Consider the following 15,866-nt stretch of genomic DNA (forward strand, 5'->3'; position numbering starts at 1 on the left):
TAGCAGAGTATATAAGCCTTTGGGGATGTATAAATAAAACATGATCATCCTGAGAGATTGCTTTCTTGGATCAATTCTAAAAAGCCTGAAACTGAAAAAGCTTCATTAAATGACACAACTGGAAATGAGAATTGTACGGGCTTAGAAAGGCGGTTGTCTTTTACAACAATACAGCTCATGGGTGGCTGAAGCCCAGAAAGAAAGTCTAATAAAGGAACCTGGTGGGGGAGGTCAGCATCCTGTATGACTGGCCCTTACGGCCAGGTAGAAAAACGGAAAGGGGCTTGTGCATCTCATTCCTGTCATTTGAGACAAGGATCCCGTATCTTCTTATTAATGAAAGACAGTACTTGCTTATTTACAGAAGAAGTGATGTACAGTGGTCAGAGGAGAAGCTCTGACGATGCAGGAGCACAAGAGGACATGCAGCATGGTCTCAGTAGGAGGACTCGGGAGGGGTTAGGACCTCTTTCACTTGGTTCTAAGGAGTTTTGCAGACAAAACCCAAAGCTCGGAAAAGATGTGAGCTTTGGGAAAGATGTGAACATTTGCAGAGCTTATTGGCTTGTCTGGAGCACAGTGAGAAAGCGCCTTCTCACTTACAATTATCCCACAAACACCAAACCTCCTTCCCACCACTCCTTGCTTCCTAGGAAGGAACTCAGCCTTCTGACTTGGAGAGGAACAGAGGGCAGGGATCTGACATCCCAGACATCCTACTTAAAATGCTCGGGGTAATCTTAAGTTGCTTGCAAGTGAGGGGAGCTTTGCCAACCTCGTTGTACAGGAGAAGGGACAGTGAAGAGGCATTACGAGACCCGCTGTGATTCAGTGCCTCAGATAGGGAAATGCTAGTCATCCTTACCTTGGGCATCTTGCGGAGGTTGGGAGAGAGCTTCAGGCAGGTAACATGGCCTCGGTCATCTCCAATGATGACAACAGGGTAGACAGGGTTAAACTGGACATGGGTTATTTTGTTTTTCTTCTTGGCCACCACTACCTGGGTGCATATAGCTTCATACTTATTAACACTCAGATCAAACACACGGGCCTGGGAAACAAAGGCAAAGAACACAAAAGGGGATTAATCAGGTGAGAACATGCTCTCAGCAGAAGAACAAAGCTTGGAGAAATCGCAGAAAGAAAAGGTCCTGTGGAAAGGCAGCCTCAGCCCAGAATTACCATCTGCAGTCAGCACCTCTGTGCTTTTTTAAGTAAGGGATGGGCAGAAGCTGTCTGCTGCTTTTGAGGGGTGAGAGCCTGTCCCTCACTGTGGGTGCGAGCTCTTTGCAAGGGCCTGGTGAGGCTCTAGCTGACCTAGACTGGAAAGGGCTCAGAGCCAGCATTGCTCACCTCAGAGGCCTTAATCCCCCTTCCCCATATAGCAAGTAATGAGACAACCAGGTGTTAAATCACCGTCTAACACAGACTGATGAACAAGGCCAGGAATGTTGTCAAAAATACTAATTACCCTTCATTGCAGAGCTTTCCAACATTTTGGGCTTTAATAATAATATGAAATAGCCAAATCAGTAATCAAAAGGGAAATGATGGGAACACGGACAATATGATTCGGAGTGTACCATCAGGGTAAAGCAAGGGAAGCAGAGCGAAATGAAATGTGCAGCACAGAACAGCTTGGTGCGGGCAGCCCACTCCAGTTCAGCTGCTTTGGACGCTGTGCCTACACAGATATCCTTCTCCTGGAGCGTTGACGCAAATGCCACTGGCTCTTAAAGGCTGGCTAAACGGGAAAGGCAAGCATGGAGGGAGGCAGACTCTAGACCTGTTCAGGAGGATTCCCTTTGTAGCAGACTGCAGACCTGTGGCACTAAAACAGTAGTGACACAGACCTGCCACATCACTACTTGCATGATAATGCGCATTTCATCATGACACCAGTGGGAACAGTGGTAGTTACTCAAGTAAATGTGTTAACTTAACATCATCTCCCAATAATTGCAATTAACTCTTGTCATCGCTACAGCTTGCAAAGGCTAATAAAATATGACGTTCCTGTCTTCTCTGGTGCTGAAGTGAGCGGTCTCTGGCATCCTGGACTCCCACCTTGAGTCCACCACGGAGACTTTCAGCCTCAAGTTTCTTTTCCCTTTTTTTGTCTTCAGAAAAAAACTGAGGAGGGGAACATTTTACGCTAACAAGTACAATGGGAATACGGGGAAAATTAGGACCAAACTAGTTGCATATCTCCTGCCAGCTGTGTCTTGTTTACCACCACTTAGGAGCCAGATGAGACATATTATTTTAACTTTGTGCCATGCTCACAATTTGAATCTAGGAATTAGTTGAGAACTGTACCCTATAAAATGTATTTAAAAGAGCATGGAAGATTTGTAACAAATAACTACATGTACTTTCTCATCACACACCAATGAGCTGGCGGATTTTATCTGAACCTGCACCTAACAAAGAGCTGGGCAGTCTGCAAGTGCACATGTCCCAGGTGGTCTCACATGCTAGCATGTCTCCATAGGACTCAATGTCCAGCAGTATGTGATATACTTGGTCTGGGCTGGTGAACCATGCAAAGGTTTTACAGATGCAGAAAACAAGATGAGGAAGAATGCCTCCAGAGCAAAGCAAAGCAAGAGACTTCAAGACAGAGAAGAGCTTGAGAAGTGGACAGATATCCATGACAGCTTACAATTCAAGACTGGAATTCAAAGCCTCAGCCACAGATGAGGATCCACAGCTTGGAGAACCCTTCCTTTCCCTTCCCCAGTTGTCAAAAGCATAGGTGGAAAACAAGATTTCAGTCTGATCCATTCAAAACGTCAGCTGTCACGAACAAATACTGAATCTACACCTGCAACTTGAGGTCCCACTCTCCAGCCAAAGCATTCCCAGTTTCCTACCTCTAGGCATAAATAAAGGCGGCTATCCTAGCTTGCACATTGTGCCTGACATTTTACTGTTTCTGAAATAGAATAAGCTCTCTTTTAAGCATATCAGCCTGCCAAGACCCACACTCACTGCAGATATAATTGCCTGGCTTCACAGAATATATTTTCCTTAATTCAGGGTCATGATTCATCTCCCCAGTGACACAAGATCAGTGCGTAGTAACCTAAGAGCCTGGGAAATGCCCATTTCTTCAGTAGCATCAATTAATTTAGGAAAAAAAGGCAACATGGAATCAGTAGCTGGGTTTCTTTTCAGGAGTAAGATCTGCACTGCTGTTTTACAAGGCTGTCAATGCATTGCACCTTTACACCACAGCCAGGGCTGCAGTGTAGCAAAGATGGCATTGTCTGAACGATCATTTTAGGAGTGCTGGGCAATGCAAATTATTCTGGGTGAGGCTGTTTTTCAAAAATGCCACTGACAGCCCAGACAAGCACAATGCCTGGACAAGAACTCGAGACCATCAGCAACGCGGAGAAGGTCAAACGCAAACAAGTTATGAATGTTCCACTATAAAGCTCCTCTTTTATGAGCTTCTAAACAAACGGGTTTGTTTTCCTCTGCCAAGGGAATCATGGAAAAGAACAAGCTATTTCAGTTTTTCAGCTGGAAACATCAGCCTCATATCAGCTGGCAGACTTTCCAGATGGAGGGGTGGGCCACGAGTGTTAGGAAGGACTTTAGAGGTTTTGATTTAGAGGCTTACAGACACTCTTAGGGGAGGGGGAAATGAGGTCAGATCAGCACTGTTATTGGTGCTTTGGGGGAATCTTAAAATGGATACAGGGCTTTCCACAACACTTGGGGCAGCTTCTTGGTGCTGTAAAGTAGTAGAACGGCATAGGATCAGCACTGGCTGCAGATCTGCCTTGGGCTTTCTGCCCAAGGAACAGAAGACTGAAATCCTGCATGTCTCCTTGAGGCTCCTGGTCCCATGAGTTGCTCTGTGGTTCAGGTCCTAGGGTAAGGAATATAGAGCAGGCTCCAGCTGTATCTCCCATCCTAACGACTCACAGGAGCACACAGCTTCTCTCCACCCCACAGCCCTGATGGCCTTCACCTTGCCAGCCTACAGATCACTGCTTACAGGTGAAGACAGCCTCATAGGTCTCACAGGCCGAGCATCTGCGTTGCTCTCCCTGCTTGTCCCTTCCCTCCTATTGCCTGCAGCTGCAGCCTGGCACCACTGTCCCAGTCCTGCTCAGGGATGGCCAGTGCCGTGGGCAGCCTGGTAACAGATCCCAAAAACTTGGAGCAAAAGAAAGCGTGGCCCTGTGCTACCTCCAGTTGAATGTACTGTGAGAAGTCACCTTCCCTGCCTAATGCCACCAGCTCACTCTGGGTGCATGACCCAGAGAGCTGCCATCTGAGTCCATATAGGTCTCGAGCATCAGCGCGGTATGAAGCTGCAGCATCCTCAGTGGCCCACGACAAGGCCGCGGGTCAGCACTGGAGCGGGAGGCCAGTGCTGCCTGCATTGATATTCATGGGGACACAGCTAAGCCCTCTCTGCAGAAAGCAGGTGCCACCTCTCAGGGCACACGTTCATCCAGCAGCACCCGGATGGAAGCTGTCACCCTGACACTCTCAGGCAGCTGGTGCAAATTGCCATTTTTGATGGGAGCTGACACCTGCTTAATATTCAGCATGCGGCAGACAAGTGTTAGTAGATGCTCACTGATATACAATGCGTCAGGATGTCCTGGGCTCCTACAGCTCACAGAGCAAGCCTGTTTCTCTGCCTCTGGCCCCTGATTCCTCACTCAAAATCATAGCAGCACCCACAGAACGTGAACCACAGAACCATCCAGAACGTGACACTTCACAATTCAATGAATACACAGGAAATATAGCAACTTGCTCATGGTCCTGAAAGCAGAAAGGCTACCTTTGATGGGAAGACAGATACAACACCATACCAGTGCAGCACTCTGTGCTGGGACACCTGCCTGGGTATGTTATGGTGCCAAGAACTGCACAGGAACAAAAAGCAGATCAAAGAAGTATCCTTGTTTGCGCTTACAAACCAGTGAGGGCCCCACTGTGGATAGTCTCCTCTTACCTGCCAGTCCTGAATGCCACTTCTCAGGTTGTCGAGGCTGGCCCCAGCACCCCCCTCCCTGCTCTGAGGTGCCCCGGGGGTGGGAGCGTGCTGTAGCATGGTAGTGCCCTTCGTTCGCCTCCCCCACCACACTCATCCATGAGCAGTTTAGAAACTATGGAGCAGGGGTTTCAAACCTCTGATTTGCAGCCCTCAACAAGAGTTTCCACACATCCATCCTCAGAGAGGGATTGGAGCCTCCTGACAGTAAACTTGCTTCTCTAAGATACCTTCTGCAGGTCACTTAGAAACAAACCAGGGACCTGCAGCGTCTTTGCTGCTTGCAAATCATGGTAGACACTTTCATCCTTGCTGCTAATAAGCATTCAGATAATGAGAATGCGCATTTCAGTTCTCTTGTTTCACAGTCCCTAGGAACAATATGTAGCCACTTTCTTAGCAGGACATAAATTAGGCTCTGAGAGCTGGAAACCTGGGAAGGGAGGGGCACAGACAGGGAAGAAAAGGAAAGCTGAAAATGGCTGAAATGAGGAAAATTTAAGAACCCTCCTTTTCTCCCCTCAGCTCAGCTGCAGATCCCTGGGGAGAATAGACAGCTGGGCAGTAACCAATGATTCCAATAGCTGTTTTATTTATGGTCCCTCTAAGCCTGCATGCTCACCCCAAAGAAGTTCAGGAGGACATACACCACCCTCCAAAGGAAGTCCCAGCTGCTCAGCGAAGCAATTCCTTGCAGCATGGGGATTTATGAGCTGGCATCAATAACCATCACAGGAAGCCTGGACTCCCAGGACTGAAGTGACAGACAGGTCTGATGGCAGATATGACAGGCAGGTGTTCAAAGCAAACTTCTCCATGGTGCAAGGACAGTAATTTTGATAAGTCAGTAGTCCCTGGAGAGGAGCACTGAAGTTAAGCAGATGCCCAGTTATCTCTGAGCTGGGATCAGATGAACCCTGCAGCCTCTACCAGATACTTTCTATTCAATAAGAACATATCTAAATTACTGTCAGGGTAACAACAGGGCCTCCACGCTTGATGTATAGGCAATAATGGATATAGCTCTGCTATGTTAGTTGCAGAAAATATTTGACATAAATAAGCTGCTTTGACGCCTGACTCTTGAACAGCAAGAGGAGGAATCCAGCTCAGACGCATCCAGACCTACAGCTCCTTTGTCTATGAATCGTGCAAATATATCCCACCTTCCAAAATACAGCAGCTCCCAAATGAGGCTCTGCACGGCTGCTGTAAAAGCACAGCACAGTGCAGCTCCAAGGCTATTACTCTATCTCCAGCATCAAACCATGCTCGGAGTTTTAAACAACACACTTCTCCCTACCAGCTCTGCAAACTCGGCTTACAGCCTGAAAGTCAGATCAGTCTCTCATCTGCTCAGCAGTTCCCAGCAGCTCTTTGGTGACTCGGCCCCTGCAGTCTTTATATTGTGCTGTCACCCACAGGCCAACAGTCTCAGCACTACCGTTAGAGGCACGCTGCACGCTGGAGTCATTTGAAATGCCAGCAACTCACTCGTGGAGGCACAGGAAGGGAACAGACGGATCCTGCCCTTGGCCAGGCCAGGCTGGCCCTGCCGCTCAGGACAGCTGAGCAAAGGCAGGAAAACAGCCTGGCAAGCCCAGAGAATGAAATGCCAGGCGATTTGGTGGAGAGCTGGACCCTCTGAACAGCGCTACCGAAAGGCAACCAACCTCTCTGACAGTAGAATAAACTGATTGACTTTTGCGGTCCATCGAGATGGGAACCTAAGAGCTACCAGGACTTATCCTGCCTTCATGGCATGGCTCGAACACAGGTTGGGTCTGCAGTGGCTGCAGTCTTTGCCGTCCTTTTCTCCAGCCCTCATGAGCTTTCAGCCCCCAACTACGGTCCAGGCACCGGTAGCATGCTCAGAAACAAACTGACAGCAACCAGAATTGAGACAGGGTAAAGGGGGTGGGGGAATTTATACGTGAACAAAGCAGATACCTGGTAACTTGGCAACAAAGAATAAAATCAGTGCAAGAGTGAAAGGTGAGGGATGATTTAATATCACGCTGCCCTTTATCAGTTGACATCTCCCTCACTGCTTGGCTTTCACAGTCTTTGTGATGGATTTCCCTCATTTTCTTGACTGAAAATCATGATACCTCATCCACGGGCAAACCCCATGGCTGATTTGTTTCAAAGTCTCAGGTAATATATTTAACAAATTGGCAGGTTTCCCCTAGCCTTCACCTAGCACCAGGATGCCTGCCGGAGCATCCTAAAGATACATGGCAAGCAAAGCAGCCCCAGCTTGTGTCGAGGCCAAGCTGCCATGCAACAAAGGCCTTATTTATGTGCTTGTTATACTCCTATTAGAGCCAGGACAGGCTATGGAGCAGCTCCAACACATTTCATCTTTGCTAGGAGGACATTTCCAGGTTATAAATACGGCTTTAAAGACATTATAAGCTTTTTAAGACATTTAAGATAGCCTCTCCAATGCACGGGGCCATCAGGGGCTCAGCAGAGCAAAGGGGACCTGACTCAGGAAAGAAACATTCATCAACTCCCTGCTTCAGCAAGGAGGATGCAGTAACGCTGCCCCGATAACAGCATCAGACAGGGGTACAGAGAGAGGAGCCAATGCGCCCTTCTCACCTGCAGCACCTCAGCCCGCTGCCTGGGGCGATATAGCAGGGACCAGCAGGCCTCTGTTGACAGGCTTAGCACCTTGGGGAAGGCTCCACTTTAGGGCGGCATCTCTCAGCTCTTCTTCATTCAACAGGAACTGAGCTGCTCCTCAGCAGGAAAGCCACAGCTGATTTGACTCAGCTCCCACAAGCCAGTAAGAAGCGAAAGCTTCAGCATACAGGAGAAGAGCTGTTATTCATTCAGGCAGGCCGAGGAACAGAGATCTGACCACCTAACCTCTTCAGAAAACATAGTTATGTTGTTTTTCAAGAACGTGCTTGTTTATCCTAGCTAATTTCTATGTCGGTCACTACTTTCTGCCAACCTGACTCTGCTCTGACAGTCTCAGTGATTAGAATAATCTCCTTCACGTCTCTGTCCTGCATGCTCCTGAATGCTGCCGTCTAGTACTAAACAGCTGCTACCTCCTATCCCAGAGCTAGACTAGATGCACTTCAGCTTGGTCTAATATGATTCTATCATGTTGCCTGTGACTCCTTTTTTTTTGTTCTCTTTAACATTTATAGTATGCTTTGGAATGAATCACAAATCGAGCTAATGTTTCTTACACCTCCTCACAAAGCCTCCTTTTGCTCTTCAGTTTTGTACTAAATTTAATTAGTTACTTTCCAAACCAGTTCTGAAAGGTGTGAGCCAAGCAGAGAAATTAATCTGTGCTGAACTCCTGAGATAACTAGGCTGATAATAGCGCCCAGCACCTCTGTGCTACACTGCAATCTCTTCTGTAGCAACAGAGATGACCCTTCCTTTGAGATCGGCATCCAAAGCCCAGCCCAAGCCCCGCTTGTGCTCATGGGGTAATTCCCCACTGCGTCTCCTCAGGTTTGGCTCCACAGCTGTGACTCAGAAGCACAGCTGCTGTGTTTGTGAGAGCGTGGCAACACAGGCAATCCCTGGCCCCAGCCAGCCTTGCAGTCCTGCTGCTTCCTCAATTAGTGCTCATTTCATATTGCACATTTGGTTTCTGTCTTTATTGAATTTCTCCTCACTGACTGCAAATTGCTGCTGAGGTTGTCAAGCCCATTTACAACTCCAGTTCTGTTTCCAGAGTACTTGTAAGTCCTGTCTGCTTAGTCCCATCCAAACTGCTGCTGGGTTTCAGTGTCAACCCAGATCCCTGAAGCATCCCTAGCTGTACTGCACACTCTGCTGAGGATGGGTTTCCACTGTGCTATGCTCATCTTCTCACCTGCATCGTGGTGTGCTTATGGGTCTAAGGCAACAGTGTTCCTGAAGTCAATCTCTATTACATCTACTCCTTCCTCTGACCTATCAAGCCTGTTACTGTCCAAAAATAAATTACAACAGTTTTACATCACACAGCCTTTCTAAAGGCTTACTAAACTGGCTGCTTCTTGATCTGCCAGGGCTTACAAGTAGATTGTTCAACGATTTGTTCCAGGATCATATTTAAGTCACCTAATTTCTCCCCAAATGCCGTCCTTTTGAATACTTGAATACCAGGCAAAGAGTCTTTCCTTCAGTCCTCTGACATTTCCCTACTCTGCCATCCCATTTCAAAGGCCTGGTGAAGAACAGGGAGTGGTGCCCAGTGATAGGATAAGAGGCAACGGGCCTCTTATCTGAAACATAGGCAGTTCCATCTGAACGTGGGGAAAAACTTTACTGTGAGGGTGACTGAGCACTGGCACAGGTTGCCCAGAGATGTTGTGGAGCCTCCTTTCCTGGAGATATTCAAAAGCCATCTGGACACAATCCGGGGCAATGGGCCTTAGGTGACTCTGCTTGAGCAGGGTGGTTGGACTAGATGATCTCCAGAGGTCCCTTCCAACCTCAACCATTCTGTGATTCTGTGCAACTGTTTCAGCTAATTCTTTATGGGGCCTGGGGCAAACTTCCCAAGGCTCTGCTGCATGAATATATCCCAGTGGTGCCAGTCCCCCTGCTCTCTCCCTGTTGTGGCCAACGGTCCAGCTTCACTTGGTTGCAGCGTCCTGGCTAAACGCTGCAGAGAGCCGGTGCTGGAGGCTGGGTTGCGTGCGAAGGCAGGCAGAGTTGCACAAGCAAGAGCAACTCAGAGTCTGATGGGGGGAGCAGTCACTGCTCTCTGCCCTGCTGCTCTGCCCTTTGTGGCCCCTGCAGCAGGTCAGCAAAACTGCTGATAAGGTAACTATCGAACTGCCACAGTTCAAGACTCATTTAAAGCATACCAACACTAATTTCAGGTCATTATAAAATGCAAACAATTAAGGTTCAGGAGCTGCTGTCCCTGTGCAGCAGGACCAGGATAGACAGCTGGGGGGTCTCAGCATGGTAACGGTCCTAATGCCCATCATCCCCACTTGCAAGTTCAAACCTAAGGGAGGGTCTGACAGGTAAGAGCAGAGAAGCTGCTAGGGGCAGCTTTCTAAACTGTCTCAGTTCCTCCTGATGGGTTCAGTGCCCCTGGTAGGTTTTCATGCAAAGTCAAGCAGGTTAATCAAAGCAATCTTTGGAGATGCTGTACAAACCATCTGTTCACTCAGACATGTTCTTACAAGCAGGAGAGCACAAACTTCGTTCCTGTGCGGCTGAATGATCTAACGTCAGCAGGCTGCTTTAGTTAAAATGCTATATTTCATAGCCTGAAAGAGCAGTAGCTCTAGCAGTGAAAAACTGGCCTGGGTAAGAAACAATCCCTGCAAAGCCTCTGAGGAAAGAGGTTTAAACTCACTGGTATGACTTTGCACTGAAACCCACCACAGTGCTCACAAAGCCATCTTACCTGCAACTCGGTAACTAACGGGCATAAGGCAGTGAAGAGCAGTGTCCTGAGCTGCCTCATGCACAGCTTCAGCTTTGGGGCCCACCAGAGCACTCTGTAAAGGGACGGGAGCTGCAGCATGATAGAGGTGAGGGCTTAGGCCCTGCAGGGACACCCTAAGGTCTTCAGGGCCTCCCTTCTTTCCAAAGAGCAGCTGCTGAGAGAGAGGAATCACAGTGCCGAGAGCCAGATGGCTGGGGGGGGGGGTGGTGAGAAGGGAGCCCCGATGACAAGAAAGCCCAGATAGCATGGAGCAAGTGGACAGCAGCATTAAGCCCAGGGACACTGCCCATCTACTTCATTCAGCTCTGAAGCCCCTTGTTTTAAAGCAGACATGAGTCTCCCCAGCAGTTCACATTAATCTCAAAGATTCAGCAGGGAATAAGAGAGTCTTTTAGGTTTTGTGGCAGAAGAAAATGAGCAGTTTTACTAGAAAACAATCACTTTGCTGTAAATGCAATTTAGAAGCCATTTTAAGAAAGTCCCTGCCCACTTCAGAATACTCAGAGGCCCTTGCAGGAGATGGTAAGAGGCACCTGCATCTATGTCATGTTTTCGCACCCCAACTATTGCCATGGCCTCTGCACAGAGAGCAGCGAGAGGCCCTGCTCCCAGCCCAGCAGAGCTAGCAGCAGCCCCGCAAGGCCCGGATGGGCTGCAGCAGGAATGGGGGAGAGGGGAGCGAGGGGGTGCAGGCAGCACAGCTGGAGACACCTGGGGAAAGGCCACTGCTGCAGAAGGGTAGGAGGAAAGGCTCGGACATGGCAAGTGGTAAGGGGTTCATGATCAGAGCTCCCTCGGGCACAAGCACTAATGCTGAGAGATCTGCTGGCAGGCCTGATCCATGTCCCACGACAAGGGCGGGTTTGGGTCCAAAATACCCAGGGAAATATTTGTAAAGCTGGAAGGTTCAGCAAGCCTTTTATCTGCAAAATCTTTCAACCTTTTAAAGACAAAGACTGTTTTTTGCCTCTGGTCAGCGTTAAATGGGCAGCAAGTCTCTAAGAACTGCTCTAAGAACAGGTACAGATGCTGGTACTAAACAAGTATTTCTGTCCTAGCAGGGAAAGGGTGGGTACCAAGATGATAGGCATTTCTTCAGCATCTTATATTGTAAGTGAGATACAACAGGAACCTGGCCTTCAAGATTTCTCAAAAAAAAAAAAAAAGTTGTTCAGTAAAATATGTTTATATAAGCAGGAAAGGGCACACTTGCTTCCTGAGCAGCACAAAACATTAGCTAATTTCCTGAAGGTTTGGGTCATTTCAAGTATTTCATATCTTGAAAGGTCAACAGCTTCAGTAGTGGTGGAAAAGCCCAGGAGCATGCGTGTGAGCAGCTTTCTCTGCAGAGTGTACACTTGGATGGCATTTATCTTGAGGCTATCAATATTTACTAAGGGCAGCTCTAACATCACCCTGCTTTCGCTGCATTAGTCATGAAGGATGCAAATCACAAAAACATGACAGCAAATGGACTTGCACTTAATACATGCTCCTGAGCCACCTGCTCTAAAATCCCTGGGGGTCCTTCTTCTCCCACAAGGATGCTTCATAGTGTCCCAGAATCACAGGTTGGAAGGGATCTCCAGAAGTCTCTAGTCCAAGCTACTTCCCAAAGCTGGGTCAGCACTGAAGTCAGATGCGGTGGCTCAGGGCTCTACCCAATCTGGTCTTGAAGCCTCCAGGCAACAGAGATAGCACAGCCTCCCTCACACCCTTCAGAACTGTTGACTGTTTGCTGCCTGCTGTGTTGCCCTTCCAGTAGATGTTAGGGAGGTTGAAGTCCCTCACAAAATCAGAGTCAGGGATCCAGAGGATCCCCCAGGAATCAGGGATGCAGAGACTTTAAAGAACCGTGGCTTCTGGGCAGAAGAGTGGTGGAACCTTCACTACCATATCCCAAGGCTATCTAGACCATACATGCTGTGAGAAAGTGAGTCTTTTAACAAATCACATCATTATTTTCCATTTAGTTTCCTTCCTAATCTTAAACTGAGGAGACTGACAAGTCTGTCTGTATCTTCTTTTGTGATTCAACCTTCAGCAAGGATGGAGACTATCACCTGACTCGTCCTGAAACCTCCCAGGCCGCAGAGTTCTAGCAGCCTTCAGCATTGTCCACAGATCACGCTGTAGCCTTCCTGACATCCTCTGAAGTAAGGATGCTGGTACAGCCATTGCAGGTGGCAGCTGTGGCCCGCAGTCATCTGGAGACACTTGTGACATGGGTGTCTTTGGCTTTGTTAGCAGCAATAACAATTATCCTGAATTCAGCATGAGAAAGCATCCACATGCCCAGACTTGGAGGTCTGTGGCATTGGCCTTGTAGGGCACAACCTGTCAACACCATTTCCTTACTTAAGGAAAGTAAGTAAAAAAAATTCCCAGGTGGGAAATTTCAGGTATCCGATTCCCACTTTTACATGTTTCATTGTCTACTTCTGCTTTAAGTGTAAGTGAGATGGGGCCAAAGCAAACTCCCAAGGTGAATCCTGCTGACTGCTTCAGGAACTGAATTCCTCTCCTCCCCATTTCCATGCCCTCTGTCCTTGCCATGGGCTCACCAGTGTCCCCAGATCTCCTCCTCCAGTGCCCTAAATGTGGAAGTCCAGGCATTCAAATCCACCTCCACAGTTTTTTTATATCCAAAGCAGGTCTCTCATCCCAGCTAGCCTTTTTCTCCATGTCAGGATTTTCCATTTACAGCCTAAAGCCACTAAAATATGGTGTTCTCTAACCTTATTGTACTCCAGCGCCATCACATCGGCATCTGCACCCAGGCCACTGCAGCATCAGGCAGCCTGGAGGGACTGGCAGAACTGCTGCCAGCCAACTGACCTGCAGGACTCAGGATTAGAAACACAAGATCTCTCCACCTGTCTGTTTTAGGAACCTGAGTCTTCAAGGAAAATAAGTGTCATCTGAAATGCAGTCATAGAGCAAAACTGCAGCACACTTAGCAAACTGACTGAAACCAAAGCTGAATGCTTACTAACAGCCTTTCAGAGAGTATCTAGCAGAGACTTGCTTCCACAAAAGCAGCTGGCTGTCCAGTCCGTTTAAAATCAGACCACTTATTTAGGCACCTAGGTATAGATTTAGAAGTTCTGTTCAGACAGTGACCTCTCAAAGATCATTTCATTTGATCTCAATTTTCATTCCAAATCATTTATACTCATTCGGAAATAAAACTACCATCAGGCAGACCAGGAGACTAAGGAAATTACCTAGAACATGATAAAGGGGAACAGCAGCAATCAGTGTCCACTGCACCAGCTGTAGCACATATACATTCAGGTTATTTATGAGGAGATTGTGCTGTCCGGAGCAGACGCCCCACTGCCAACGCTCACGATTTATCATGATTCCCATCATAATTATACCTTTTCTTATATCCCTACCTCCTGGAGTCATGGGATTGTGAACCTTTTAGATTCTAAAATGCCCTGATTCCCAAGCCAGTCTTATGAGTTGGGGAACGGATTCACACATTTTGGACGCACAGGATCACCTTAAGTAAGAAAATGCGTTTTCCAAAACATGTCAGGTGTCCCTTTAAGACTGCAATTAGGGCCTGAGTTTTAAAACCACCTCCAGGCAACCTTCAAGTTTTGCAGACATAATTACGTGTAGATACAAAGCTAGCGGCTCTTTCTGAACAAGAGAGCTTTAATGTTTCATTCTCTGGCTGCATGTCCTGTAGTTTTCCGTAGCCTCTTAACATAGATTTCTTCCCAGCATTAATGGAGCCTGCCCTTTGCTAGGCGCTGAGCTATTCCCCTGAAGTTAGTTCTGTTACAAAGCGTAGTGTATCCAGGAATCAAAAGGCTGTAAACAACTATCTCACTTCCACCGCAGATCTAAAAGGTTATGTTTAAAAAAGAAATTAAACTATGTCTCAGGCTTACTCTGCCACAACCAACATGGTTAGTGGCTAGAGGAGGGGACCAGGATTTCTATCAGCATCAGTCCTGGCCAATCTACTGCAACGGGAAGGCAGCTCTTGGTTGGACTTTTCCTGCTAGGCAGCCCAATGCTGAGCTGCTCCTGACTGAGGATCACTCTTCTAAGAGTTTGGATTAAATGCGATCTCGATTAGGATATTGCGGATTAGGATATTTGGTGCTCCCAAACCAATCAGTCTTTTGTTTTAGCACTGCTTCATTCTCATATGAACTCCAGGCTAGTGGATGATGCAGCTAATGTGACTCTGCAACAACACAACTCGAGTCACGGCAGCAGTGGCTAAGACAAGTGAGGGGCTGGATGGACAGATCTCATGACAAAAACTCTCGCTAAGACTGAAAGAGCTTCTGTGCAGTTGGTAAAGCCCTGACAAAGAATTTGGTCCAAGTGAGTAGTCTGAAACCTCCCTGGAGATGAGCTGTCGCAGCAGAACCTTGACTGTGTGAATAAGAAATCCAAGTACAGCCAGCACTCACACTACATCTGCACATATTGTCCAGGGTATGTCACCGCCTGCAGATAGCCCCATCCTCTTTCCCACAGTTGGTTATCAGGACACAACTGGGGTACCTACAGCTCACTCTGCTGCTCATCCCAGCACTCAGTCAAAGCTGTGAACCCCAGCAGGGCCCTTGCCAGGTTGGGGGAGGTTATACAACTTCTACTGTGGGGAACAAGTCAGAGGACATGCAGCACTGAATGTTTAGGCCCTTCATTTGGTATACGGGAAAACAGGGACAGACAGATCCATGAACAAAGGGTCAAATCATGATCACAGCTTGGCAGTGGAAGGAAAAGCAACAACACTGTTTTCTGCAGGCTGCAGCATCCTGAACTTCCCAGGGAGACCATGTGCTCCAGTACAGATGATATTTCCATTGCTTAGCTTGGGAGAAACAAATTCACAGCCTGAGCCACTACATCAGTGAAATGAATTTTTTGCTATAACAAAAAGATTAAACTGCAATAAAGTTGCCAAGGCACCAATTCACTGATACAGATATACAAAGGCCATCTTTTTGCTATAGTAATTTGGCCAAGCCATGCAGACTTTCCAATTTACACCAGCATTAACACGCAGCCCATGGTGACAGAGTGATGTGGTCTTACAGTACAAAAACAGTGTTGATGGATAGCTACGTGTCCTGGCTGCTTGCCAGACCTGAACTAACCATCTGAGCTACTAGGATGGATGGCTAGGGGCAAAAATATAACTGCCATCATCTCAACATTAGGATTGTTCTAAGTACTTCATTACCAAGTCATTACTCTTGGAGACAGGCTCTCACAATGGAGAAAATGCTGATCTCATTTTATTTAATTGGAACAAAGTTCTATTGGCTGGCCCTGAGCCTATTACTATAATTGATTTCAATATAAATCAATATCAATATAAATAATATCAATATAAATACGTAGTCACTTTAGCCTGTTGCTTCCCCATGC

At 47.4% G+C, this 15,866-nt stretch overlaps 1 protein-coding gene across 1 annotated transcript in view; it reads right to left on the minus strand.

The window, feature by feature from the left end:
* Positions 1–15,866, minus strand: part of LOC138064683 (dynein axonemal intermediate chain 1-like) — a 150,322-nt gene that overhangs the window by 29,474 nt on the left and 104,982 nt on the right. Inside the window, exon 19 of the mRNA XM_068928400.1 lies at positions 866–1,051. Within this exon, the coding sequence (XP_068784501.1) occupies positions 866–1,051 (186 nt within the window). The remainder of the gene's footprint in view (positions 1–865; positions 1,052–15,866) is intronic.

This window comes from Struthio camelus, chromosome Z (genome assembly GCF_040807025.1).
Source record: "Struthio camelus isolate bStrCam1 chromosome Z, bStrCam1.hap1, whole genome shotgun sequence".
Taxonomy (NCBI): Eukaryota; Metazoa; Chordata; class Aves; order Struthioniformes; family Struthionidae; genus Struthio; species Struthio camelus.